Genomic DNA, 27,688 nt, shown 5'->3' on the forward strand with positions numbered 1-27,688 from the left:
TCATGTCTTAAAAGTTTGTTGTGCATATGGGATGGAGTTAATTATCAACTTTTTCCAAATTGTGCTGTACTTAAATATACCTAAAATAAAGTACTAAATAAAGTGTCAGACTCTTAAAGTTTGAACCAAGCCCTGCTACTGAGTTGTGCTGAACTTAATTTCCTTCTTGCCTCCCCTGGATTGACACTGCTGGCCTTGTGCATGCAGAGACACCCTCCCCTACTGTGACAGACTGTGACTGTGAGGGTTTCGATTTTTTTTTTTGTTTGTTGTTTTTTTTTTTTTTTTCAGATAAATATGAATGACTTTGGGACATTAGACTCAAGAATTTTCACAGAGAAACAATATTTGCAACTAGGCTGGAGAATGTTTGGCAAAGAACATAGCTGCTTTCTAACCTTGTCCTAAGAATTTGCCTGAGGCTAAAATGAGAAGTATTAATTTTCTTGGGAGGTATTTCCAGACAACCCAACCCTGACTGTGTCATGGCTATTAGTAATCTCTCTTATTTAAGTCCACAGTGATGACAGGCAAGCGAGGCAGGAAGCTGTGCAAATGTACAGTCTGACAAGAGGAGCATCCAGGAAAGTTAATGTCGGAGCTATCTTGTGCTGAAAGAGATAAGGGGATTAAGAAGGCCTGATCTGGGCTGGAGAGATGGCTTAGTGGTTAAGAGTACCGATTGCTTTTCTGAAGGTCCTGAGTTCAAATCCCAGCAACCACATGGTGGCTCACAACCATCCGTAATGAGATCTGACGCCCTCTTCTGGTGCATCTGAAGACAGCTACAGTGTACTTAGATATAATAATAAATACATCTTTAAAAAAAAAAAAAGAAGACCTGATCCACATTAGAATAAATAAAAGACCCTCCCCCCCCAAAGTTCCCAGCTTCTGAAAGGAAAAGGGATGAGGACTTTTCTGCTCCGAACTGAAGCTGCTGCAAATGTGATTCAAGAGGACCAGCCTCATCCCAAGCAGGCAGACAAACTTGGCACCATGGTCCATGTAGTTCTGGCTTTAGAGACATGATGGATATGCAAAAGATATGTCCTTATAATTTATGTTACCTCTTCCTCCATGACATAGGTGAGCAGTTTCCAGTCCCACTCCACTGTCTTGGCATTGGCTGGATGCAGCCTGAAAGTTAAGTGACATCAATTAGAATTCTGGAGATTTTAGTGACAGAAAGGATAGGATCTGGAAGGTGACAGGACTAAAAGCCTCTTCTTATCATAAACAACCTGGCCTACCCTCCAGCATCACAGCATGTCAGTCGAGGCCAGCTCATTGCCAGAGAGCTTTACCTATCAGGACTACATGAAGCATGTGACTCGTTGAGCTAATCACAATATTCTATTCTTTAATTCACTATGAATGTCTCAAAAATGGACTCATGTCATGTTAACCCAATTATAATACAATTCAGCTTGTGTAATTACTGAAGTTGATTTTCTCACCCAAAATACTATAAAAATCTGAAGATAAGGACTATAGAACCAAGGCAGGGTTGAAAACTGGGTCCAAGCAAGCCATTTATGAAAATAGTATCAAATAACATTCCCAGATTTCTAGTGAAAATAGGTCATTATATTCTTTTACTAGCAATTGAAGCAGGTTTGATTAGGTTCCTTGCCACTTGCAATTAACATTATTAAGGAAGCTCCCAGGTCAGCTGAATCAAAGCTTAGACAGGGAAGCTATGCCCTGAATCTAGGTTCCCTAGAAGACTTGGCCAACCCACTGTAATGATTCGTACTGTTGAATTTTCATGAGAAGCATGTAGGCCTCCTTGAGGACATCCACAGTCTCAGAGCCACTGAGCAGGATTTTCTGGACGATGTGAGCCACAATTTCTCTGGGTGGGTAATGTTGGGGTGAAACAAAGTCCATTAAAAACTGCACAGTCCCCAAAGGGAAGTTTTCTTCAATAGTGTTTGTCACCATTCTTAGTCTTCGATGAGGGATGGGTTCTAATTTCTGACCCTTGCTCTGTAGAGACAAAGAGATAGATAGGCATCAGGATGGGTTCTACACTTCCTAAAAAGCAAGAGGTTCTGCAATAGGTTGAAAACAGCAAAGTTTTCTATGCATTTGAAATATTTTATTAAAGAGAAAAAAGAAAGCTCTACTTTAAAAAAAAGTCTTAATGATGTAGGGAAATTAAAAGACAGAAATTCTAAATTCTACAAATGATATGATTTCATCCATATTCAAATATAACAGAAAGGAAAATACCAAAGAGCCAAGAGCAAGGGCTTTGAGTTCCTGATCTTCCTGCTTCCACCTTGTACATGCTAGGATTATAGACCAAGATACTTAGGGATAGGGACAAAGGTCTATATGTTAATACAGATAAGAAAACTTGAGCCTAGCCGGGCGTGGTGGCGCACGCCTTTAATCCCAGCACTCGGGAGGCAGAGGCAGGCGGATTTCTGAGTTCAAGGCCAGCCTGGTCTACAAAGTGAGTTCCAGGACAGCCAGGGCTACACAGAGAAACCCTGTCTCGAAAAACCAAAAAAAAAAAAAAAAGAAAACTTGAGCCTGTTGTCTTGCTGGAAGAATGAATACCACTTTCTTCCCCTCCCATCCTCCCTTTCGTTTTTCTCTTTGAGAGGGTGTCACATGGCCTGGGTGATATGGAATTTAGTATGTTTGTAGTGGAGACTGGTCTTGAACTACTGATCCTCTTGCCTCCAGCTCCCAAGCACTAAAATTATAGGCATGTACCACCATGCATGGCTTTTAACCATTACATCTATAATGGCAAAACCAGTAACAAATACATATGTTTAAAAAGAAATTCTAATTATTAAAAAAGTTTAAATGATCATATATAAAAAGACAATTAGAAAGGTAATACATGGAACTATTTATAATAAATGCTGTCTGAGAGCATGACTTTAAACACATTAGATAATCCATTTTTAGAAAGATTCATTCTTATTTTATGTATGCGCGTGTTTAGGTGTAGAAATGTGCATGTGAGTGTGGCGCCTGCAGAGAAAGAATGCCTTTTTGACTTTTACATATTTCCTGTGTTTGTGTTTATGAGTGCATACCACAACTGCAGGGTCAGAGGACAATTTATGGGAGTCAGTTGACTCCTTCTATCGCGTGGGTCTGGGCTATAGAATACAAGTTTTCAGGCTTGGCAGCAAGTGCCATTGCCTCCTGAGCCACTCTGCTGGCCTGGAACCACTTTAACCAAATGTCACGGTTGAGGGTGAGGTTCTGGAGAACAGAAAGGTTTCACGTGTAAGACTGCAACATTTCTGTCTATATATAGTTAAGTTCTTATAGGTCAATGATGACAAACGGGAAATGGTAACCTCATTAAAGTTTTAAAACTGAATTTCTACTCCTAAATTCTAAGGAATGATTTGAGGCAGTGAAGTGACAAAAGTCTTCTCTCTGTGATATGGGAAATGTATAGAACTCAGGAAGAGGAGGATAAAGGAATGGAAGACAAGAATTTGATGAAGGCCAATGATAAATCAGACACAAACACGCACTTCACACACATCACCTCATTCAGTGCCCTGAGTTGTTTTTACCTCTGCTTTACAAATAGGGAGGCCAAGGCTCACAAAAAAAAAGTGACTTGCACAACTGGGTTTTAAGTGTGGGCTGAGATCTGAACATAGATCTAGTTCCCCCCTCAATTTGGGGGAAGAATCTCCCCCCCAAAAAAATTTGTTTATCTTTGGCCCATTCTCTGGCATGGACTCTAATCATGATAACGTTATCAAAGAAATAGTCCCCAATGGGGGTGAGTATGTTAGCTTACCTCTCGTGTATCTTTATCTGGTATTAATGTCTGGAAGAAGAGATGATGTACTGGAGGTCGTAAGAAGTATTTCAGTCTATGCAGGCAAGGTCTATTGTATACCCCAACTTGTGGTATTTGTCCTTGTATCTGGGCAGACCCAGGGTTGGCAAGCTGTGGCAGTGATCTCTCTTTCCTGGCTGAGCTATCTGTGATAGTGAGCCAAGGAACTTTATCTAACTTAAATTCAGACTGTCGAGATAGTGGGTTAGCAGAGCAACTTGAAGAGGATGAAGCTGAGATATCCATAGGAGTATCACGATTCTGCACATCACTCGGGGAAGACTTCGGCCTGTCTCTTGCTAAGTCCAATAATGCTTGTGGTGAGTGTGACACATCTTTTAATAAGTTTGGTGTATCCTCAAGTGACTCTGACATATTGCCTGGTGACTGCAATGTACCGCTAGGTGACTGTGGCACACTTCTTGGTGACTGTATGGCATCTCCTGATGCCAGTGACACCCCTCCTGCTGACTGTATTGCATCTCCTGATGCCGGTAACACACTTCCTGGTGACTGTATTGCATCTCCTGATGCTGGTGACACACCTCCTGGTGACTGTATCACACCTCCAGATGATGGTGGCACACCTCCTGGTGACTGCATCCTATCCCTTGATGACCGTGGTACACCTCCTTGGGACTGTATCACATCTCCTGATGATAGTGGCACACCTCCTGGTAACTGTATCGAATCTCCTGTTGCCAGTGACACACTTCCTGGTGACTGTATCGCATCTCCTGATGATTGTGGCACACCTCCTGCTGACTGTATTGCATCTCCTAATGATTGTGGCACACCTCCTTGTGACTGTATCATATCTCCAGATGATGGTGGCACACCTCCTGGTGACTGCATCCTATCTCTTGATGATAATGGCACACCTCCTTGGGACTGTATCACATCTGATGATAGTGGCACACCTCCTGGTAACTGTATCGAATCTCCTGTTGCCAGTGACACACCTCCTGGTGACTCTATCGCATCTCCTGATGCTGATGGCACACCTCCTGCTGACTGCATCCTATCTCCCGATGTCGGTGACATACCTCCTGGTGATTGTATCACATCTCCTGATGCTGATGGCACATGTCCTGCTGACTGCATCCTATCTCTTGATGACTGTGGCACACTTTTTAGTGACTGTATCACACCTCCTGGTGACAGCATCATTCCTGGTGACTGCATCACACCTCTTGGTGACTGCATCACACCTCTTGGTGACTGCATCACACTTCTTAGTGATTGCGTCAAACCTCCTGATGACTGCATTACACTTCTTAGTGACTGCATCACACCTCCTGGTGACTGCATCACACTTCCTAGTGACTGGGTCACACCTCTTGGTGACTGCATCACATCTCTAGGTGACTGCATTACACCTCCTGGTGACTGCATCACACCTCCTGGTGACTGCATCACACTTCTTAGTGACTGTGTCACACCTCCTGGTGATTGCATCACACTTCCTGATGACTGCATCACACTTCTTAGTGGCTGTGTCACACTTCCTGGTGACTGCATCACACTTCTTAGTGACTGTGTCACACTTCTTGATGACTGCATCATACATCCTGACGACTGTATCACACCTGCCGGTGGCTGAATCACATCTCTTGATGACTGTGTCACATATCCTGGTAACTGCATCACTTCTGGTGACGGCGGCACATCTCCCAGCAATGGTGGCACATCTTGCAGTGACTGCAACACATCTTGTAGTGACAGTGGCATGTCATGTAGTGACCATGGCATGTCTTGCAGTTGTGTCACATCTTGTGGATATGACATGTTTTGAGGTCGGCCTGGAACATCTTGAGGTAGGCCCAGAGTGTCTTGGTATGGGTATAGGGTGTGTCGAGAATGCCATGATAAGCCTTGAGGTGTGCTTGGCATATTCTGCTGAGGGCACGGTACATTTTGGGTAGAGCATGGCACTTCTTGAGGTGGTTGAGGCAAAGCTTGGAGTTGGCACTGTACAGTTTGTGATGGGCATGACAAAGTTTGTGATGGGCATGACAAAGCTTGAGGTGGGCATGACAGGGCTTGTGGTGGGCATGAGGAAGCTCGTGGTGGACATGGTGAAGCTCTTTGTGGGCATGATAAGGCCTGTAGCGGGCACAGCAAGCCTTGTGATTGACAAGGCACATCTTGCTGTGGGCATGGCAAAGAGGCCCTCTGATTGCTTGTGGAGGAGAAGGAGCTAACATCTGAAGAGAGCTGTAGGCTTGTCAAGAAGCTGAGGTCACCTTTATATGTGATTGAGCTACAGTTTGGTTCTGGTGGATAAACAGAGTCCTGGCTGATAGATGTAGGGGGTCGAGAACCTTCAAACAGGTTTTCCTCCAGCAAATCCAAATCTACAGGATCATTGTTAATGATTCTCTGTGCTGCAGGCTGAGAGCCTCTATCTTCATGGGCTTCCATCACTTCTTTGCCCGAGAGACTGGTACATGTCTGAAGACTGGCTGGCTCCTTCTGAGAGGAAGCTACAGGTTCTAAAGTCAAATCAAGAGTGGCAATAGGCCTATTTTCTTCCTCATTTCTTGTCAGATCAATCACACAGAGTCCATTCCGATCTTTTGTTCTTGCTCGGTTTTCTCTAGTTAAGTCAATGAAGTCCTGTTAAAGATTGTGAGAAGGGAGGAAGAGTGAGAGGGGAGTCCAGTAACTTGATTCTAGAAATCTAAGGTTTTAGCTTTTAACAACAGATATCACTTTATCTTTCTATTTCACTGATATTTCTACATGTTTGCAGTGCTAGTGATTAAACCTAGGGACTTGTGTACACTGGGTAAATGCTCTAGATCTGAGCTTTATCTCCAGCCTTCTATGCATCATCTTAAGTATTAGATTATTTTCTTTTTCTTTTCTTTCTTTCTTTTTTTGGTTTTTCGAGACAGAGTTTCTCTGTGTAGCCCTGGCTGTCCTGGAACTGACTTTGTAGACCAGGCTGGCTTCGAACTCAGAAATCCGCCTGCCTCTGCCTCCCGAGTGCTGGGATTAAAGGCGTGCGCCACCACTGCCGGGCTTAGTTTATTTTCTTTAGTTAACATTTTGCTAGTGTCAAAGCTGTCAACGTCTATAGATTCATAAATCATCCAAATGCTAAAAGTGGGAATGCAATGGAATTTTTTTCCCCTCAGATTCAAGAAAGACAAGTGAGTAGTAGAGAAATTCCACCCTTGACAAACAGAAAGCAACTTTTGCTTGGAAAATCAAATTCCCAGGATAATTTGCAACAGAGGCTAAGCAAGACTGTAAGTTAATATGAGGACCCAGATGCTAAGAACATGCTTGAGTGTTTATCACTGGATTTGGGAGTTCCAAAGATTCATGGTTTCATTAGAGAAAGTTCTCAAAAACACACATATGAATAGAAACAGATTTACTAAGAAAGTAATTAAAAGTACACTTATAAAAAGGAAAGAAAGCCGGGCGTGGTGGCGCACGCCTTTAATCCCAGCACTCGGGAGGCAGAGGCAGGTGGATTTCTGAGTTCGAGGCCAGCCTGGGCTACAGAGTGAGTTCCAGGACAGCCACGACTACACAGAGAAACCCTGTCTCGAAAAACAAAAAAAAATTTAAAAAAATTAAAAAAATAAAAAAAAAAAAAAAGGAAAGAAAATAGGAAACTTAGATGGATAGTTGAGTGTTTAAGGGCTGTATAAAGATTTTCCATTAGTCTTACTCATATTTATGTGTAAATTTTTCTGGAGATTAGGAGGGCATTTTGGGCCTCGGAGGGAAGGTTTGGCTAAACGCAGGATGTTTAGAATCAAACTATTGATCTGAAAGGCAGCATTCATGTAAAATTACAGCTATACTGGAAAGCTAAAGAAGCTGATGGGGCTTCTGGGTCTTAGAATCTCCTGTAGAACATAGCTAACTTCTATCACAGAGCACAACCAACTGTAAGAGTAGGATATTGTGCAGTCTGGATCTGGATGAAGCCATAACCATCAGGTTAAATTTACATCCAATGGGCTGGAGAGATGGCTCAGTAGTTAAGAGTATTGGCTACTCCCAGCATCCACAGGGTGTCTTACAAGCTTCTGTAATTCCAATACCAGGGGAATCAATGCCATTTTCTGGTCTCCATAGGCATAAGACATATATCTGGTACACAGACACAGTACAGGCAAAACACCCATATTTATTATAACCCATTATCTTGTCTCCCTGATTACACACATCACTTTTCTATGATTTCTTAAATTTCACAATGATACTGCAGGATAGCATTGCCATCTCCATTATATATATGCAAAATCAGTTTTGAGGGACCAGGTGATTTACCCAAGGACTACACAGCTAAGTAGTAGTGGCAGACATTCAAATCCACTGTCCGTCTTGCCTGTTAAGGGCCTAGGGATATGTTCCTTTTTCCACTATGTAACCAGCTTTATCGCCTCTGTTTTGTTGAAACAGGATCTCACTTTGAAGCTCTGGCTAGTCTGGGACTCTATGCATACCAGGCTGTTTTTAAGAAAACCTCAATCATTTGATTTTTCCAATGACTCCTCAGGAGCCAGATGCTGAGGTGAAGGCCTGCTAGCTCAGAGAGGCAGAGAAAGCACCCAGATAACCTTCTTCTATAGGTCTAAAAGAAAGAGGACATCCCAAAAGAAAGTTTTTCTCCATGCCCCGTCAAAAACCCTCAAACTGAATGTCCCTCCCTTCTACTTCCTGTGCATCTCTATATATCCTCCTGACTTACTCTTGCTGTTTTCCCCCCATATTCATTCCCAATGTACTGGTTATTTGCTCCACCTCTCAGCCTATTTAATCTTGTTTACAATAAACAGAAAGCTCTTGAATTAAAGGTGTGTGCTAGGGTTGAGCCACACCACAACTAGAAAAACGTTTTTTTTTTTTTCCCCTCTAGTTAATAACACAATCTTGGGGTTGGGGGGGGTGGTTTACAGTGTATGTGATCAAATATCCTACAACAGGGGCTGGAGAGATGGCTCAGCAGTTAAGAGCACTGACTGCTCTTCCAGAGGTCCTGAGTTCAAATCCCAGCAACCACATGGTGGCTTACAACAATTCCCAGCAACCGGGTGATGGCTCAGAACCATATGTAATGGGATCTGATGCCCTCTTCTGGTGTGTCTGAAGACAGCGACAGTGTACTCACATACATAAATTTAAAAAAAAAAATCTTTGCCTTATCATAGGCCTGCAAACCAAACCTTTGAACTCTTTTTTTAAAATCCTGCAACATTTCCCCCTTTTTGTCTAAAAAAGGGAAGATTTAACTCTAACAAAGTAAAACTATTTACAATAATGAAGACATTTCTGCCAAGCTTTCCACAATGTCCAGCATTGTATTGTATTTGGCAGACCTAGGATGGAGTAATTTGAGTTCAAAGTTCTGTAAAATGTTCCTGTCAGTCTCCTATGAACTCAGCAATTTCAATGTCCTGAGCAGGTTGTAGTCCAAACCTGATCTTTGGGTGGTGTTTGTCACCTTAGTGGCAATCCTGGTTAGGTAGAATATAACAGTCAACCCAAAGGTGTCCACTGTTTGCACTGATGCTGGCGGCAAAAGTGGCATGGGGCAGTTTTGTCCAGTGGTTGATGTTACCACAATGCAGGAAGACTGGCTGTTGCAGGGCCCCATCATCTTCTCAGAGACCACAAAGGTTACTGTTATGCATGGTAGAAGACTTAAACATTTTAAATGCCATATTCAGCAGATCTCTGAAAGATTTGAGGACCATGATCTATAAAGTCCATCTGAAGTACACAAACTTTGTTCCTAGTGACCTGCTTCAGACTCAAACCTGAAAACAGTACAGGAAGCTAGGTGAAGCTTATTTCTAGACTTAGTTAATATTCTGTATGACTCCTAGTATGACAGGAAGTCTATATACACATAATAATCTTACATATTTTTGAGATAATATTTATAGCTTAAGGAAAGTTTTAGAGTGTCAAATGAAGATCAAAAGATTATGAGATTAGTGGTAATAGAAAAATCCCTTATTTTTTTGTTTTCCTCTGTCCTATATGAGGAGGCTCTTCTGATATGAGACAGAGATTAGGGATTTCCCTTTAACAAGCATGTGTGGGTTTAGAGAAGGAGAGCTATGCTCAAACTCCAAAGCCAGCTTTAATTTTTTTGTTTGTTTGTTTTGTTTGTTTGTTGAGACAGGGTTTCTCTGTGTAGCCCTGGCTGTCCTGGAACTCACTCTGTAGACCAGGCTGGCCTCGAACTCAGAAATCCGCCTGCCTCTGCCTCCCAAGTGCTGGGATCAAAGGCATGTGCCACCATGCCTGGCTCAGCTTTAATTTTTAATTGAATTGGGACCACAGAAACAGCATTTGCCACTCTGTCTGCAGAGGGCAGCAGAGATGAGCTGGAGTGGGCGGTGCCACTTGGCCATCTATCTTATTCTGTTTCTTGATGATCAGTTCTTTCCTCAGATGTTCCACTTTTCCAGTGGTCTCTAGATTCCCTATTTGGATGTTTTTATTCTCCTGGAAGATAAAAGCAAACCCTGCCCCAATGTTAACTCTAGGGGGGGATTTTTTTTTTTTTTTTATGCAGGCTATATCTTTCCTAGGGCAAAATGTATTTTGGCAATAGTAGAAAATTCTTTTGAATTTAAATCACTGTAATTCTTGTGTGCTTGCTTCTGGGTCTCAAGTGTTGGGATTAAGGATTAAAGCCAGCCACTGTCTGACTATGGATTGCTTACAATAGTTATTCTCATAGAGTTGTCCTGGTTTAATTTGGTGCCCCATTTCCCCTTATTTTTTAGTGCTAGAGGTAAACTTTCAAGGTTTTCAAATGTGTAATCTATCATTCTTGCTAATTTATTCTGAATTTGTTCCCTGGCAAATTTTAACATTCTAGTATTAGACAAACATGATGCCAATTTGTTCACTATTTCATTATTTTCTGACGTTTATGTTTGTATTGCCTGCATGAGTTATATAATATTTGATGTCTTTGCTAAGTTTTTCTATGTTTTTCCATTTCCATTCATGCCTATGACCAGGTACCTTTGCCATTTATCTGACAGTTACTGGTCTTTCATTTGGATGGCCATATAGCTAGACCATTACACATGCACCATGAATTGGAGAAAATAGAGATTTTTCTTTTCCTTTCCTAGTTGCTTGTCTTATAGCCAATAGTGTTGTGCTGATTTTGTGGTCCTTCCTCAGTACTGGCCATTTCATCCCCTAGTCTACAGGCTGTCACTTCCCATTAATTTTGGTTCTAACAGTGGTTGATGAACCATCAGTAAACCATGCATTAGCTAAATGTTATGACCTCTGTGGGGGGAGGGGTAAGGGTAAGAGGTTTAGGGATAGGGAGTACAGGCAACTGAGCTATTTCCTCCATGTAAAAAGGGCAGACCCCTTTGCTACTACATCCTGGTCACAAAGGAATTCAGATGAGTACCAGTTCTACTGTAATAGCTTTTCTTCCATGACTAAGTCTGTGAAGGACTCTGCCTTTGAATAGATCCAATCCATCATTGGAGGGGTACCCTTATGACAGGGTCATTGACAATGACTGAGTATAAGGTTCTCCTTGCCTCATTAAATGTCCAGGTTTGTTTCTCAAAGAGAGAATATGTGTTCTCTCTATATAGAAAACATCTGCAATAGAAGCTGACAGGCAAATGTTAGTGAACTCCTTTTTGCTGTATGAAGAGTCCCCAATTGACAATTCACCAATAAATATGATATCCATAATTAGATATCATCTGGTTCAATACTGGTTAGACTGCAATGCACAGAGATGAGCTTACTTGTAGTCACAAAAGCTGTTCTTTGTTCCTGTCCCCATTGGAAACCAGCTGCTTTTCTAGTAACCCTGTAGAAGGTTTCTATAAGAATCTGTAAATATGGTATGTGATTTCTCTAGTGTGCAAACACAGCAAACATACCAGTTAGGAGCTGTATTTGGTTTTGTCCCTGGTTGGTGGAATTAAATAAAGGCTACTACTGCTCAAATATTTTATCTTATCTCCAAATCACTCAAACTCTTAGAGATTTAGATAACAATTATAGTAACCCTTTGAATTTACTTAAAACATTTTAAATCAATCTCTCTCTCTCTCTCTCTCTCTCTCTCTCTCTCTCTCTCTCTCTCTCGTTGGTTTTTCGAGACAGGGTTTCTCTGTGTAGCCCTGGCTGTCCTGGAACTCACTTTGTAGACCAGGCTGGCCTTGAACTCAGAAATCCGCCTGCCTCTGCCTCCCAAGTGCTGGGATTAAAGGCATGCTCCACCACCACCCACTTCATTTTAAATCTCTTAAGTGTAGTTTTAATGCCAAACAACAAAAATACTCTTTTTATTTAAAAAGAAAATTTAAAAGCTGATGTCCAAAATGGTTTGGACCATGTAGCAATCTACAATCTAACCTACTAACATGGAATTAAGACATGTAGATTAAAAAAAAATCATTTTTCATTTCATGCCAGTAAGACAAGATCTTGTAACCTGGTCAGATAGAAGGCATTTTTAGTCTTTATTAGTTAGTTTGGACTGAATGACCCAACTATCTGATGAACTATTACCTCTCCTTATTAAGGAGATTTCTCCTGTTCAAATCTAATCTTTAATAAATCTTGGTGGTATCCACAGCTTATCTTCTTCTGTGGAAACAGAGACAAAACCTCTTCCCCAACATAAGACATAACCCAGTTTCCCTTCTGATTTCCATTTTTGATGTGTACAGACTTGATTCAGTAGTGCTATCTACTATACCATGTCTCTCCACAGCTGTTGTTCCTCTCTCATTAGCACTTACACATTCTAGAGTTAATAAAGCACTATGTAATCTATCACTGAAGGTCTTTATTACCTCTTTCTGTTTACTAAGTATATCTTTTAAAGTGAAATTAGATCTTTCTATAACTGCTTGTCTTGTACGATTGTGTGGTATGCTTGTAATATGCTTTATGTTGTAATATACAAAAACAAAACAAAACAACTCTTGAATTTTACTAGAGACACATGCTGGAGCATTCCCGGTCTTAATTTGAAGGTATTCACATAGCAGCCATAACTTCTAATACATGTGCAATTACAGAATCATCCTTTTCAGAGCTTAAGTAGTGGTCATTGAACTCCTGTATCTGTACCTGCAGTATGGTGCATATACTTTAACTTTCCAAACTCTGCAAAATGAAGCACACCCATCTGCTAAATTTCACTTCTTTGGATATCTTTTGAATTACTTTCTGCAGGTAATGGAGTTTGGTTATACAAAAAAAAAACAAAAAAAACAAAAAAAACAAACAAACAAAACAAGTATAATTTCCTTGGCTTGTTGCCAAAGTGATAGAAAAATCTTTATTTAAACCTTTGCTGTTAACATGGCATTTCTTATGAAAGTTGGAGCCTTTTAGCACATTTCCTATAAATAGTGGATCAATTTCTTCATTACCTGTGCTAGAGGGCTTGGTAGATCCGAATGGGATCTGATACGTGTTATATAGAATGGATGGCTTCTATTTGATTACTTGTTGTAGTTGAATAAGTAACAAAGTTAATTCTGAATCATCCAGAATATGTTTAGCAGTTTCAATATATAAAACAAACTCTTACTGCATATTGAGAGTCAGTAACTATACTAAGAGTCAGGAAAACCTAACAATACTGTAAGAATGGCATGGCTCTGATTTTTTAACTGAATCATAAGCATCCTGAGCTAATTTGCTTATTTTTCCTGACTTACAACCTACCTTTCCTGATTTATTTGCATCATTATAGATGGTAGGGGCTCCAGAAATTTGTATTCCTTTTACCATACAAGGGAGAATCCAATTTTTTCTTTTTATAAGATGAAGTATCCTGTTTGGGGGACATTTGCATATTTGCTATTAATCTCTTCCAAAAAATTACTGCAAGCTTTTTACCAATGCTCATTTTCTGCCCATAATGAAGTAATTTTAGCATTAGTAAAAGGTACCACAATTTCTGTTGGGTCTATAGCCCATAATTGACAACGTCTCATTTTTCCTCTCAGAATCAACTCAGAAACCTTTTCTACATAAGTCTTTAATTTTTTATTGTTTGTGTGCTAAAAATACTCATTCTAAAATATTATCTTCTCTCTGTATAAGACTTCCTGTAAGAGAAAGGGTAGAGGGCAAAATAACCAAAATACAATCCAGCTTTGGATCAAAACAGTACATATGTGCATCCTATAATTTCTTTTCTACCAAAGCCAATTTTCATTTATCCTCAGCTGATAATTATTTTCTTGGACTATTTAAGTCTCTTAGTACCTAGGTAAAATATTAAGGCCTGTATGGAATATGAAGGCTTAGGTGGAATGTTAAGGCCTAGGTAACTAACTATAATCTGGTTAGCCTGCCATTATAAGGAAACTTTCTCATTTGTTTCTGCTGTTACTAGGGTATTTTCTAATGACAATTTTGATTACATTTTCTGTTATGTTCTGTACCCTTGGAAACCAATCAGGATAGAAGTCAGAACTGCTTTGTATAGTTACCTACAATAAGCTTGAACTGGAACCAATCACCCAACAGCACTTCCTTCACCCATGTATAAGCTTTTATGGTATGAGCTGCCCCTGGGATGGACCCCAACATAAGAGAGACACCTGCACCAATATAAGAAGCTATCTGGAGCAAGACTTCCATTTTGAATAGTGGACAAGTAAAGTTTTAAGTTCCCAAGCCCTCCCTGGGAACTGATATCTTGGTTGGCAAGTTAAGACATGAATGTTAGGCAAAACAAGTCCCACCCTGGTAGACGAGTTAAGACAAGGCAAGTCCTGCCACAGTTGAATACTCTCAACCAATGCCACAGTTCAATACCCCAACCAACAGAAACAGGATAAGTATACAACAAAGACTTGTTCCTAAGGAAATCCCCTATCCCTAAGTCCTGATTGGTTGGGTAACTTGGCACAGACGTTTGTGAATTTTGGGATTAACAATCAGGTAGGATGTTAACTTGGGTCCTGAATCTGGAGCATGGCCCTGGCTGATCAGTCCAGGGCACAGGATCAATATCTATCTATCTCTATCTCTATCTCTAACTATCTCTATCTGACTTAGATTGGTGTTCATGTGCTTTGTGAGGTGATTCCTGGACCCAAAAAATCCTTCTAAAGTTTGAAATAAATTACTTAGCTCTTGAGTAGTTAATCCAATTGTAGGCCATAACCAGTTAATATCTCCCAGCAATTTTTGAAAATCATTAAGAGTTTGTAATTGATCTCTCCTTGATTTTTACTTTCTGCAGTTGAATTTTCTGTAAACCTATCTCATATCCTAGATAATTAACAGAATCTCCTTTTTTGAGGAGCAATTTGTATTCCCCAGCAAGGCAAATATTCTTTACTTCATCAAATATGTTTTCTAAGGTATATGCAACTGAATCAGCCAGCAAGATATCATCCACATAAAAGTAAATTTTAGATTGAGGAAACTTTACTAATTGTTTCTAATGGCTGCAGAACAAAATATTGGCACAAGATAGGACTATTTAAGACTCCTTATGGTAAGACTTTGCAATATCTCTTTATTAGACAACTATTGTAAGTTGGTACTGAGAAAGCAGCCTTTATCATGTTCATGCAAAGGGATTGTGAAAAAGTAATCTTTTAAATCAATTATTATCAAAGGCCATGACTTAGAAGGCAATGTAATTCAGGTTGTAAAGAGCCCGTTGGCTGAATGGGCTTATTTATGTGTTTTAAATCTGTTAACATCCACCATTTTCTTTTTTATACAAAGGCAGGGGAATTCCATGGGCTGGTAGATTCTTCAGTATGTTGAGCATTCAGCTGCTCCTGTATCAGTTGTTCTAGTACAGGTAATTTTTTTCAAGTCAAAGGCCATTATTTTACCCACACACATTTGTCAGTTAACCATTTTAAAGGTAGGGTAGTTGATGCTTTTCAAAGACCAACACCTGTCATGTTCTGCTTATGAACAGCTGGACAGTCTATGACTGTTCTTGATAATACCTTTTAATATTTTTCTCAGAAGCATTCTTTACTTTATGGCTTTCTTCTGAGGTTGGAGGAATGCTAATCTGTACTTTGCATTGCTGCAACAAATCAGGCCCCCATAAATTCATGGCTATATTAGCCACATATGGCTCTAATTTTCCTATTTTTAATTCTGGCCCTATAAATTTGACTCATTTTGTACTTTGTTTTACCAAAGATAAAGTTCTAATCTGAAGCTGAATATTTACCTCCTAAAGAGGCCAATCTGGATGCCAGACTTTTGGTGAAATTATTGTAACATCTGCTCCCATGTCTATTAAACCTTCAATTTCAATGTCATTTGTGTCTCTGATCATTTATAGCAGTTTGCTAAAATAACTGTTTTTTGGTCTCTCTGGAATTTTTTTTTAAAGCTGTTCTGATCTTGATTATATTCAGAGAAGTGTTGTTTTTAACAATGGGCATTAAAATTTTTAATTACTCTATGGATGAGTTTCTCCAATGCTGACAGGGAATAATTGGATCAAATTTGATATTGGGTCTGCAGACTCCCTACAATGACAAAGGGTTGCCTTGCCTCTCCCTTGTTGATTTGCATTCATCAATCCAATGCTAGCCTTTGCCATACCTTCTGCATATTCCAGAAGGCTGGGGCCTTCTTTTTGTATTAGCTCTAGAAAAAACATTATTTCTAGAAATGCTTTGGCTACAATTGCTTTTCTTTTCTTTTTTTTTTAAATATTTTTTTTTTATTACGTATTTTCCTCAATTACATTTCCAATGCTATCCCAAAAGTCCCCCATACCCTCCCCCCCACTTCCCTACCCACCCATTCCCATTTTTTGGCCCTGGCGTTCCCCTGTACTGGGGCATATAAAGTTTGCGTGTCCAATGGGCCTCTCTTTCTAGTGATGGCCGACTAGGCCATCTTTTGATACATATGCAGCTAGAGTCAAGAGCTCCATGGTACTGGTTAGTTCATAATGTTGTTGCACTTACAGGGTTGCAGATCTCTTTAGCTCCTTGGATACTTTCTCTAGCTCCTCCATTGGGGGCCCTGTGATCCATCCAATAGCTGACTGTGAGCATCCACTTCTGTGTTTGCTAGGCCCCGGCCTAGTCTTACAAGAGACAGCTATATCAGGGTCCTTTCAGCAAACGCTTGCTAGTGTATGCAATGGTGACAATTGCTTTTCAAATGACCTTGCTTACCACAATTAAGGCATCTGGTATTTTGATTTTTCTTAAAATTTTTAGAAATGTGAGATTCAATATCAGCCATATTTCTAGTCTGTTAGTCTATTGGTGCTGATCTTGCCTTTAAAGGTCTAATCACCCTTTTGCAATCTGAATTAGCATTTTCAAAAGCCAAAGATTTGATTAATATTTGTCTGACTCCTGAATCTGATACTATTCTATTTACAGCTGAAGTCAATCTTTCCAAAAACTCAGTGAAGGCTTCTTTTGGGTCTTGTATAATTTTAATAAATAACTCAGATCTCTTTCCTGATTCTTCAACCTTGCCCCAAGCATTTAGAGCTAAAGCAGGACATAGTGCCAGGGTATGATTATCAAATTCAAGCTGCCTTTGTAACTCGGCATATTGATCTTCACCTGGCAACTGATCTTAGGAAAAATTAATACCTCTAGCCCTATTTTGTCGTTCTATGGTCCTAGCTTTCTCTTTTCACCATGCCCACCATTGTAACTGAGGACCAGCTCTGTTCTGAGTTGCCCATGAATATATCAGCCTCATATAGGATAAATGCATAGCATATGAAATGATTGCTTCCTTAAATATTTTCAAATCTGTCTACAGAAATCTATTTAACTTCTTCATAACTTTAGGGGTGCCTAGTGACTCCTGGTAGGTCTTGTATAGTTACTGGATAAACTAAGGTTGGGTTTTTAACAACCTTGGGTCACCCTCTTTCATTTTAATGTGGTGGCGTGGTAGGTTCTTGTCTAGATTCCTCTGTTTGTGTCCGAGTATTTTTCTTATTTAATTTGTAAGACTTTCTAAGGCTTGTATTTTATCAATCCACTTTTCATATTTAACACAAAAACTATGGCTATTATGGACAAAATATGAATTACCAAACTGATAGTAACTATAAACAGCATTATGTCAGTCTCAGTTAAGTCATTTATATTTCCATTTTCTGCTTCTATTTCAAGCCATCTAAAGTCAACTATACAGGGTCCTAGCACCTTGTATTAGTTCCCATCCTTAATTCTCTCCTTGAGGACTTCCCAGGTGACTTACCAAATCTGATGGCTTCTCAGTTTGTCCACGGCTGATGTGGTTTCTTTGTCCTTATGGTCGTGCCACGCATTGGAGTGCCAAATGTTTTTAACAAAAGCTCAATCATTTGATTTTCCCAATGAAGACTCAGGAGCCAGATGCTGGGGTGAAAGCCTGGTAGCTCAGAGAGGCAGAGAAAGCACCCAGGTGACCTTCTTCCATAACTCACGTCCCAAAAGCAAGTTCTTCTCCACGCCCTGTCAAAAATCCTCAAACTGAATAGTCCTCCCTTCTATTCCTGTGAATCTCTATCTGCCCTCCTGACTTCCTTACTCTTTTAGTTTTTCCCTACGTTCACTCTGTCAACTGGTTGTTTGACAGAGGGTTGACTTTATTTAATCTTGTTTACAATAAACCAAAGCTCTTGGATTAAAGGTATGTGCTAGGGTTGAGCCACACCATAACTAGAAACAGGTTTTTTTTTTTTTTTTTTCCCCTCTCTTTAGTAAATAAAACAATTTCAGGGGTCACAGTGTGATCCAAGATTTGACTCTGCCTCCTGAATTCAGGGATTATAGGCATACACCACTACACCTGCCCTATAATCAGCTTTTAAAAAGAGATTGTTTTTATAACAATGTTGGGGTCCAGGAGTCGCCTCTCAAACCACATGAACTCTGGTCTCAGTCAGACAGGGACAATTTGTTGAGCATTTGCACCAGGACTGATCAATCAGGGCCATGGTCCAGATTCCGGAGCTGATCTGTGATGAGTTAAAATCCTGTTAAGCCTAAAATCCACAAACATCTGTGCCAAGTTATTCCACCAATCAAGATTTAGGGATAGGGGATTTCCTTAGGAGCATGCCCTTGTTGTTCACTTATCCTGCTCCCCATTGGTTGGGGTATTCAACTATGGCAGGAGGCTTGCTACATTTATGTCTTAACTGTCAACAAGGATTTCAGTTACCCACATAAATATGTCCCAGGAAGTTCCCAGGAAGGTCTTGGGGACTTAAACTTTACTTGACCACTACTCAAAATGGAAGTCTTATTCTAAATAGGTGCACGTGTCTCTTATGTTGTGGTCCGTCCTAGGGGCAGCTTATCAATGCAAATACCATTTGTTGGGTGGTTGGTTCAGGTCCACGCTTATTGTGGCTAACTATAGAAAGCAGTTCTGACTTCTGTTGTGATTGCCTTCCGGGAACACCAAAGCACAGAACATCCTAATAATAGCAGTAACAGCATGTGAGAAAGTTTCCTTATTATATTAGTAACAGCACAAAATGGCAGGCTACACAGGTAACAGTTACCCAGGCCTTAACATTTCACCTGTGCCTTAACATTCCATCTAAGCCGTAAGACAATAAGCAGTAGAGAAGCAACAGTCTGAGTTTTAACTAATGGAAAACCACTAATCCTTGTTCCCATTCCTCAGTAGGTTGATCGACCAGCCATGGGTACCATCACCAACCTTTGTTCCATGAGCCTGGAATAACACTCTGGTGGTTTCCATGTGTCTCTTCTCACCTGGCTGGCTACTATCATTATTGGTATGTTACGGTCTGGCAGTGGTGTTGCCACCATAACCAGCATACTATTTCTCTATTTTTTAAATTTTATAACTGTTCTTTTAGTTAGCATGTTAAGTGTTTTATTATACTTTCATACATATCCTTATACTTTGTTCTGGTTTGCCTTGGTGGTCATGAACTGCTTTCTTCACCTTCCCTGTTCCTTGTTGGTTACCCTTCTTCCTTCCAAATAGTTGTTTCTGCTTTAGTGCTGATTCTCTTAATAGATGTCATGGTCACTAATGTCAACAGTTTCGAACACAGAGTTCTGAATGGGTCAAGTAAAAATCTGGTATGTATCTAGTGCTAGAATAGGAACTATCTGGCAAAACTGAAAGCCTCAGTTTCTAGGAAAAAGACAGGCAACATCAGTGCCTTTGATGACACTAAACAGTCAGGTGAACATACAGAGTTGAAAGTCTACTCCAAAGTTTGAGTTTAACTCATGTCACATAGCCAACTGCTAAAATGCAACATCACCAGGTTGAGGGTCTAGCTAAGTGGCAGAGTAATTGCCTAGTTGGAAAAGGCCCTGGATTCAATTCCCAGCCCCACCCCCCATACACATAAACACACATACGAATTACCATGTCAACCTTCATTTTCAACTATCATCAGTTTGACACAAACTCCAGAATTAAAGTCAAATGCCTTACCAAGAGTCAAGGTTCTTTAGTATAAGCCTGATACTCACTAGTCTATTTCTTATCACATGATGTATCCCCAAATGTGACAAATTTCTCAAGAACTTTTATGTTTGTTTCTGCTTTCTTTTACTTGCTGTGACTATGATCACTTTTTGATTTTTCTAACTTTCTCTTTTGAATTCTTCTTTTCTAGGCATACATTAAAAAAAAACAAATCCTGGTTTTTACAATTTTTTTTTTTTTTTAAGATTTATATATAGAAGTATACTGTTACTATCTTCAGACACAGCAGAAGGCAGCATCAGATCCCATTACAGATGGTTGTGAGCCACCACATGGTTGCTGGGAATTGAACTCAGGACCTTTAGAAGAGTAGTCAGTGCTCTTAACTGCTGAGGTATCTCTCCAGGCTGGCAAGCATCTTTTAAATGTATTTTCAGTGACTGATCTTGGGATTAGAGTTTAGAAATTCAGTATGTGCTACTATGCTTAGAAAAAAAAAAAAAGGATAACTTAGGGTAAAAATACAGGAACCCTAAAAAATATTGTTTACCTTGTTCCTCACCCATTTTTTTGTGATATTTTAAACAGTGATAAAATGAATTATATGTTTAAGTGTATAAGTGTAAGCTCCTCAACTTTTTACTCTGTAGTTGGCAGGGAGGTCCTTGTGCTCAGACATGCAGTAGGGGAATCTCGAGTGTTAAGCACAAAAGATTGTTCCTTCAAAGGAAGGCAGGCAAAACCTGTTTTTTACCCAGAAGGCTGGAGTGGATGTGCTTTCTAGCCCAGGTCACCTTTGCAATCTGTGTGGCCAAGGACTTTCCATCACTGGACCTTCTTTCAGATCCTTCTCATGCACGTTTCTCAGTCAATCTATAGTCTCGATCTTTATGGGAGATATCACATGTGCCTTATAGTTTTGATGTAGTCAGGTCTGATCTGTATTTAGTTTACTTTGTTCCTCAGAGAATCAGAAATGCTTGGATTCAGATAGTCATCACAAAAATGGTTTGCACCAGCCTGTGCTGTGTTTAAATAAACCATGTTGGGTTAGACTCTGAAAGTCTCAGTCAACACTGGCTATGGAGTCATGTTACACTCAACTGCCTTCTTGCCTCCCACAGCTAGTCTATGGGTTGCCTATGAAGGTCATAAGAGACCCCCACATTACCCTACTTCTGTTCTTTTTGTTTTGTTTTGTGTGTTTTTGGTTTTTTGTTGTTTTTTAAATATGTATTTATTTATCATATGTAAGTACACTGTAGCTGTCTTCAGACACACCAGAAGAGGGCATCAGATTTCATTACGGATGGTTGTAAGCCACCATGTGGTTGCTGGGATTTGAACTCTGGACCTTCGGAAGACCAGTCAGTGTTCTTAACCGCTGAGCCATCTTGCCAGCCTGTGCTTTTGGTTTTTTTGAGACAGGTTTTATTGCCAAAGCTAGCCTCAAATTTGTGGCAATCCTGTCTCACCCCTCTTGCAATAAATACGGATATTTTACTACTACATTTTTCAAGCAAGTTATTGTTAAAGAAACTAATTCTTTTCTTTTTTTCTTTCTTTGTAGTGTGCATTGATGTTTTACCTGCATTCATGCCTGTGTGATGGTGTCAAATCCCCTAGAACTGGAGTTACAGAGAGCTGGGAGTTGCCATGTGGGTGCGGGAATTGAACCTGGGTCATCTGGCTGGAAGAGCAACCAGTGCTCTCAACTGCTGATATATATATATATATATACACACACACATATATGTATATCACACATATACATACATGCACACACACATAAATACATATATAGGCATACATACATACATACATATACATATATTTAATGTGTATGGCTGTTTTGTCAGTATGTTTTGTCCTGGTGCCCCCAGATCCACCAGCATTAGGGTTACAGATGTTAGTGAGCTTCTGTGTGGGTGCTAGAAATTGAACTCAGGTCCACTGAGCCATCTCTCCAGCCCCTATTTCTTAAAAGTGTTAGCTTTTGAAGGGGTCTGCAAACCTATAGGTGGAACAACAATATGAACTAACCAGTACTCCCAGAGCTCGTATCTCTAGCTGCATATATAGCAGAAGATGGCCTAGTCAGCTATCACTGGGAAGAGAGGCCCCTTGGTATTGCAAACTTTCTATGCCCCAATACAGGGGAACGCCAGGGCCAAGAAGTGGGAGTGGGTGAGTAGGGGAGCAGGGCAGAGGGAGAGTATAGGGAACTTTCGGATAGCATTTGAAATGTATATAAAGAAAATATCTAATAAAAAAAAGTGTTAACTTTTAAGCATATATTTAGAATTTCTGAGCTCTTCATTTCTTTGTGAAAATATGTATTTCCACTTGAAGTCATTTCTTTTTAGCCTAAATATCCTGTAATGCAGGGGTACTAGTGAAAAGTTCTGTTTATTTTTTAAGATGTCTTTATTTTGCTTTTATTCTTGGAGGGTATAAGCATAGAGTTCTTAGCACTGGCAGATCTTTACGTCTCCCTTGCCTCCAAATCCAGGCCCCAAGCCTCATCCCCAGTTACATAAAGTGTTTTATCAATTAAACACGGATTTTTACCTGTAACGAAATCTTTCTCTGTATAGATACAAAATGAGTTTTCATTGTTTATTCTTCCATATGTCTTATTTTTCCCCCCTTTTTGGATCTGTAAATTAACCACCACCCTAGTCAAATCTGATAAATTTTATCAGCGTTTTTTTTTTTTTAAGGTGTCTAATCTATTCCTGTTCTTTAGTATTCCATTTCACATATTTTGGATTGCTTCACAGTACCCTAGATCACTATGTAGTTACTGAGTTTTACTTAATCTCCCTGCACTAATTGTGAACTTAGTGATTTCTATTGATCTGTCTTGAACTTCGCTGTTCGCTCTGTCACTGGTTTCCAATTTTCTGATGAGCTCATTTAGTATATTAAAAACATAACATAACAAAAAAAGGCCAGGAAGAAAAATTTTTGGAGCCAGGTGGTAGTGGTGCACACCTTTAGTCCAAGCAATTAGGAGGCAGAGGCAGAGGCAGAGGCAGGAGGATTTCTGTGAGTTTCAGGCCAGCCTGGTCTACAAGGTGAGTTCCAGAACAGCCAGGACTATTATACAGAGAAACCCTGACTCAAAAACAAAGAAAAACAAAAAAATTTAGTTAATGGCAGATCTTTACCTCTCCTTCTCTGAATCCAGTCCTCCAGTCTCATCCCTAGGTGAGGTAGTTATACCTGGGGTGGCCCTCCCCATCCCCCCTTTCCTGTGGATCACACAGATTTCCCCCTCCCACCACTCTTTGCTTTATCCAAGCCCCCAACTCCAGCAGGCATTCTCTGGAAACCTGCAGTCACCTCCATCCAGGGAAGTGGCCCCCAACTCTGGCAGATCTTAGAAGATATTAGAGGATGGAAAGATCTCCCACGCTCATGGATCAGCAGGATTAACGGCAAAAGTAATCTACAGATTCAATGCAATTCCCATCAAAACCTAACACAATTTTTTTTTAGGTTTATTTATTTTATGTATATGAGTACACTGTTGCTATCTTCAGACACACCAGAAGAGGGCATTGGATCCCATTACAGATAGTTGTGAGCCACCATGTGGTTGCTGGGAATTGAACTCGGGACCTCCGGAAGAGCAGTCAGTGCTCTTAACTGCTGAGTCATCTCTCCAGCCCCTGACACAATTCTTGAAAGGTCAATCTCCTTTTTTTGTATGGAGAAAACAGAAAAACCCAGGATAGCTAAAACAATTCCCAAACAGTAAAAGAACTGCCGGAGGTCCCACTATTTCCAATTTCAAGTTGTGCTATAGAGCTATAGTACTAAAATCCACAAGACATTAGCACAAAAATAGACACAAGTTGATCAATGGAATAGAATCAAAGACCCAGACATAAGTCCAGGCACCTAAGGACACCCGACTTTTGATAAAGAAGCTAGAAATATATACTAGGAAAAAGACATCAATATATGTATGGTGCTGGTCAAACTGGCCGGCTACATGTAGAAGAATGCAAATAGATCCATTCCCATTTACAACCGTGCACAAAAGTCAACTCCAAATGGATTGAAGATCTCAACAGAAAACCAGATATACTGAATTTAAGAGAAGAGAAGAGAAGTGCCTTGAATTTCTTGGCACAGGATGAGACTTTTTGAACAGAACATTTTTAGTGCTGGCAGGATTTCTGTGTATTCTTGGATGGCTGTACAACAGGCTGGCCTTGAACTTAAGAGATCCAGCTGCCTCTGCCTCCAAGCACTGGAATAAAAGGTATATGCCACCACGGCCTGGCAGGAAAAGATTTTTAACAACTACATATCTGATAGAAGTCTACACATCCACAACATATAAAGAACTAAAAAAAAAAAAAAGCTATCAAGAAAACCCAATTAAAAACTGGGGTAGCACATATTCCATTGTAAGGAACTCATTCTACAGACAGTCCCATCACTGTCTTCACTAGCAAGAGCAAACAGGCTCAGCTGAATCATTTTTTTTTTAATGTCAGAACATGAAATTGATAAACTACCATGTGCCAGGATACTTACTATATACATGGAACAGCAATCTCAACAAAATTGTCTATAATCTAAATATGGTAGAGGTGTTTAATTTAAACACCTAAATTATTAAGAGATCTTTAGAAGTTACTACAATCTCATAGTTGGGGATACATCTCAGATTGTATGCCTGCCTTGAGGCCCTTGGTTTGATCCCCAGCACCCCATAAATCAAGTACAACTGTAATCTCAATACTCAGGCGGTGGACGGGGAGTCAGAAGTCAGGGTCGGGCTGGTGAGATGGCTCAGTGGGTAAGAGCACTGACTGCTCTTCCGAAGGTCCAGAGTTCAAATCCCAGCAACCACATGGTGGCTCACAACCATCTGTAACAAGATCTGGCGCCCTCTTCTGGAGTGTCTGAAGACAGCTACAGTGTACTTACATATAATAAATAAATCTTTAAAAAAAAAAAAAAAGAAGTCAGGGTCATCCTTAGCTGCACAGCAAATCTGGCTAGCCTGGACTACACAAGACCCTGCCTCAAAAAACAACAACAACAAAAAAGTACAACCCCATTAGGAAAGAATTAGACATTTAAATACATTTGTGCATATAGGGGAATTGTTCTATAATAATACACACACAGAGAGAGACACACACATACAAACTGTAGCTCTCCAGACAAAGGAAATGGTAAAGTTATTGCTTAAAACCCTAACTTTTTTTTTATCTCTACTTAAAATTATGTTTATAATTCAAGGAGGTGAAAAGTCACTTTTCCAAAGATGTTTGTGGACCTCAAGAACAAGGTTTCCTATCAGAGTGAAGTAAACAATTTATTAACTATGATGGTTGTACAACCCAACGTATTATATGGATGAAGGTACTGTTAAAAGATAAACTAGCAGCCCAGCAGTGGTGACTCATGCCTTTGATCCCAACATTTGGGAGGCAGAGGCAGGCAGATTTCTGAGTTCAAGGCCAGCCTGGTCTACAGAGTGAGTTCCAGGACAGCCGGAGCTACACAGAGAAACCCTGTCTTGAAAAAAAGAAAAAAGATAAACTAGCTATAAAGGTATATTTACAAGCTAGATAGTACAAGAATGCAAAAATTAAGTTCCTCTCTTAAGAGAGAGAACACATATTGTGCCGGCTAGTTTTACATCAACTTGTGATCTGAGAGAAAGGAATCTCAATCGAAAATTTATATCCTAAGATCCAGCTGTAAACAAGTCTGTAGGGCATTTCCTTAACTAGTGACTGTGGTGAGAAGACCCAGCCTATTGTGGGTGGAGCCACCCCTGGGCTAGTGGTCCTGGTTTCTGTGAGAAAGCAGGTTAAGCAAGCCAGAGGTGGCAAGCCGGTAGAAAGCATCACTTCACCATATGGCCTCTGCACCCAAATTCCTGCCCTGCTTGAATTCTTGTCCTGACTTCTTTAGTATGAACAGCGAAGTGTAAACTAAACCAATTTCTCTCCAAGTTGCTTTGGGTCATGGTGTTTCATCACAGCAACAGTAATCCTAAGACACCTACCTTTGGGTGTAGGAAGACCCTCCAACTTCCCAAAGGCAACTTAGAATGAATGAGCACTCAAAAAGTGATTTACATGCCTATAGAGTAGCTGACATTGATTTAGGACACATATTAGGAAGAACAGAGAAGGATCCCTTGACTAATTGAAGCTACAGCATGTGGATCATGGTGGGGTCAGGTCACTAAATTTCTGTGGAGAGTTCTAGAAAGGCAGAGACCACAGATATTTTTATTCCATCATTTCAGGAGCAGGGACAAAGATAAAGAACCTGGAGGAAAAACAAAGGTGGGAGTGCCCCGCCCCCTGGCTTTGTATGTGATTCGCATCTGCAAAGCAAAATAAACTGTCCTTCTCCACAACTCAAAAATCGGGGCCCTAGCTGGAAAACTAGGCCCTGCAGCGCAGCCGCCACCATGCCAAGGGCGGCGCTTCCCTCGCTCGCAGCCGGGGCTCCTGTTACCTCCTTGCACACATCTGTGCCCATCACAAGCCAAACAATTACGCGCTCCCGCGCGCCCGCCTCGAGGTCCGGGTGGCGGCTGCGGCCTGGCCAGGACCCCCCACTCCTCCCGCTGCCAAAGCTCTGGAGCCAGCTCGGGCCGGAGGCCACCGCCGGCCACCGCTTGGCAGCTCGCACTGGTGCTCAGTGTGTCGCCCATGTGCTCGGCCGGCTCCACAGCACAACCCTGTAGGGCTCAGCGCTGGCCAGCCCGAGGCCTGCCTTGCCAGCGGCGCCACCGCGCTCCTCGAGGCCCGAGGCCGCCAAAGGCGGGAAGACACGGCGGCGGGGAGCCAGGGTCGCAACGCTGAGGCCCCGAGGGGGCGACGCTCGGCTCCCGTCGGGCGTGGCGAGCGGCAGTGGATTCACTCACCACGGTTCGGCGGGGCAACGCGCCGGGGGTCCGAGACAGGGCCCGGCGCAGCCTCCGCGTCCTGCCCGAGCGGGTCCCGGCCGAGCTCTCGGAGCCACTGTCGTCGGAGATCACGATAAAGTCCTCCATGGCTACCGGCCCGGCGGAGCCACGCGCGAGCGGCGAGCGGCCCCGGCGACTCCAACTCCGGTTCCAGCTGCTGAAGCGACTGCAGCGAAGGCGTCGGCGACACCGGGGTTAGTACCCCGCCGGCCCCGCCCCCTCCATTGCCCCGCCCCCACCGCGCCCCGCCTCCAGAGGACCGGTCCGGCTCCGAGCCCCGCCCATCTCGGGGGCAGCCGCGCGCCCGGGTCAGGGCAGTGTCACAGAACCCTGGAGGAGCCCGGCTCCCTTTCCCTCAGAGAAGGAGAGAGTTGGAAGAGAGGGAAAGGGAGGGAGAGAACTGAGAGGCTGGGCCGCGTGGTCGGCGGGCTTGAAAAACGCTGAGGTTGAGAGGTTGTCCGCCGCGGCTCTCA

At 41.3% G+C, this 27,688-nt stretch overlaps 1 protein-coding gene across 1 annotated transcript in view; it reads right to left on the minus strand.

Annotated features, from left to right (window-relative positions):
* The window catches only part of Simc1 (SUMO interacting motifs containing 1), a 43,911-nt gene extending 16,511 nt beyond the window's left edge, over positions 1–27,400 (minus strand). Inside the window, exons 1-4 of the mRNA XM_021180176.3 lie at positions 27,174–27,400; positions 3,791–6,451; positions 1,760–1,992; positions 1,071–1,140 (exon numbers count right to left, since the gene is read on the minus strand). Of these exons, the coding sequence (XP_021035835.1) occupies positions 1,071–1,140; positions 1,760–1,992; positions 3,791–6,451; positions 27,174–27,302 (3,093 nt within the window). The 5' untranslated portion in view covers positions 27,303–27,400. The remainder of the gene's footprint in view (positions 1–1,070; positions 1,141–1,759; positions 1,993–3,790; positions 6,452–27,173) is intronic.
* Positions 27,401–27,688: the final 288 nt, after the last annotated feature.

Source organism: Mus caroli, unplaced genomic scaffold (genome assembly GCF_978045245.1).
Source record: "Mus caroli unplaced genomic scaffold, Mus_caroli_1 scaffold_15, whole genome shotgun sequence".
NCBI classification, from domain to species: Eukaryota; Metazoa; Chordata; class Mammalia; order Rodentia; family Muridae; genus Mus; species Mus caroli.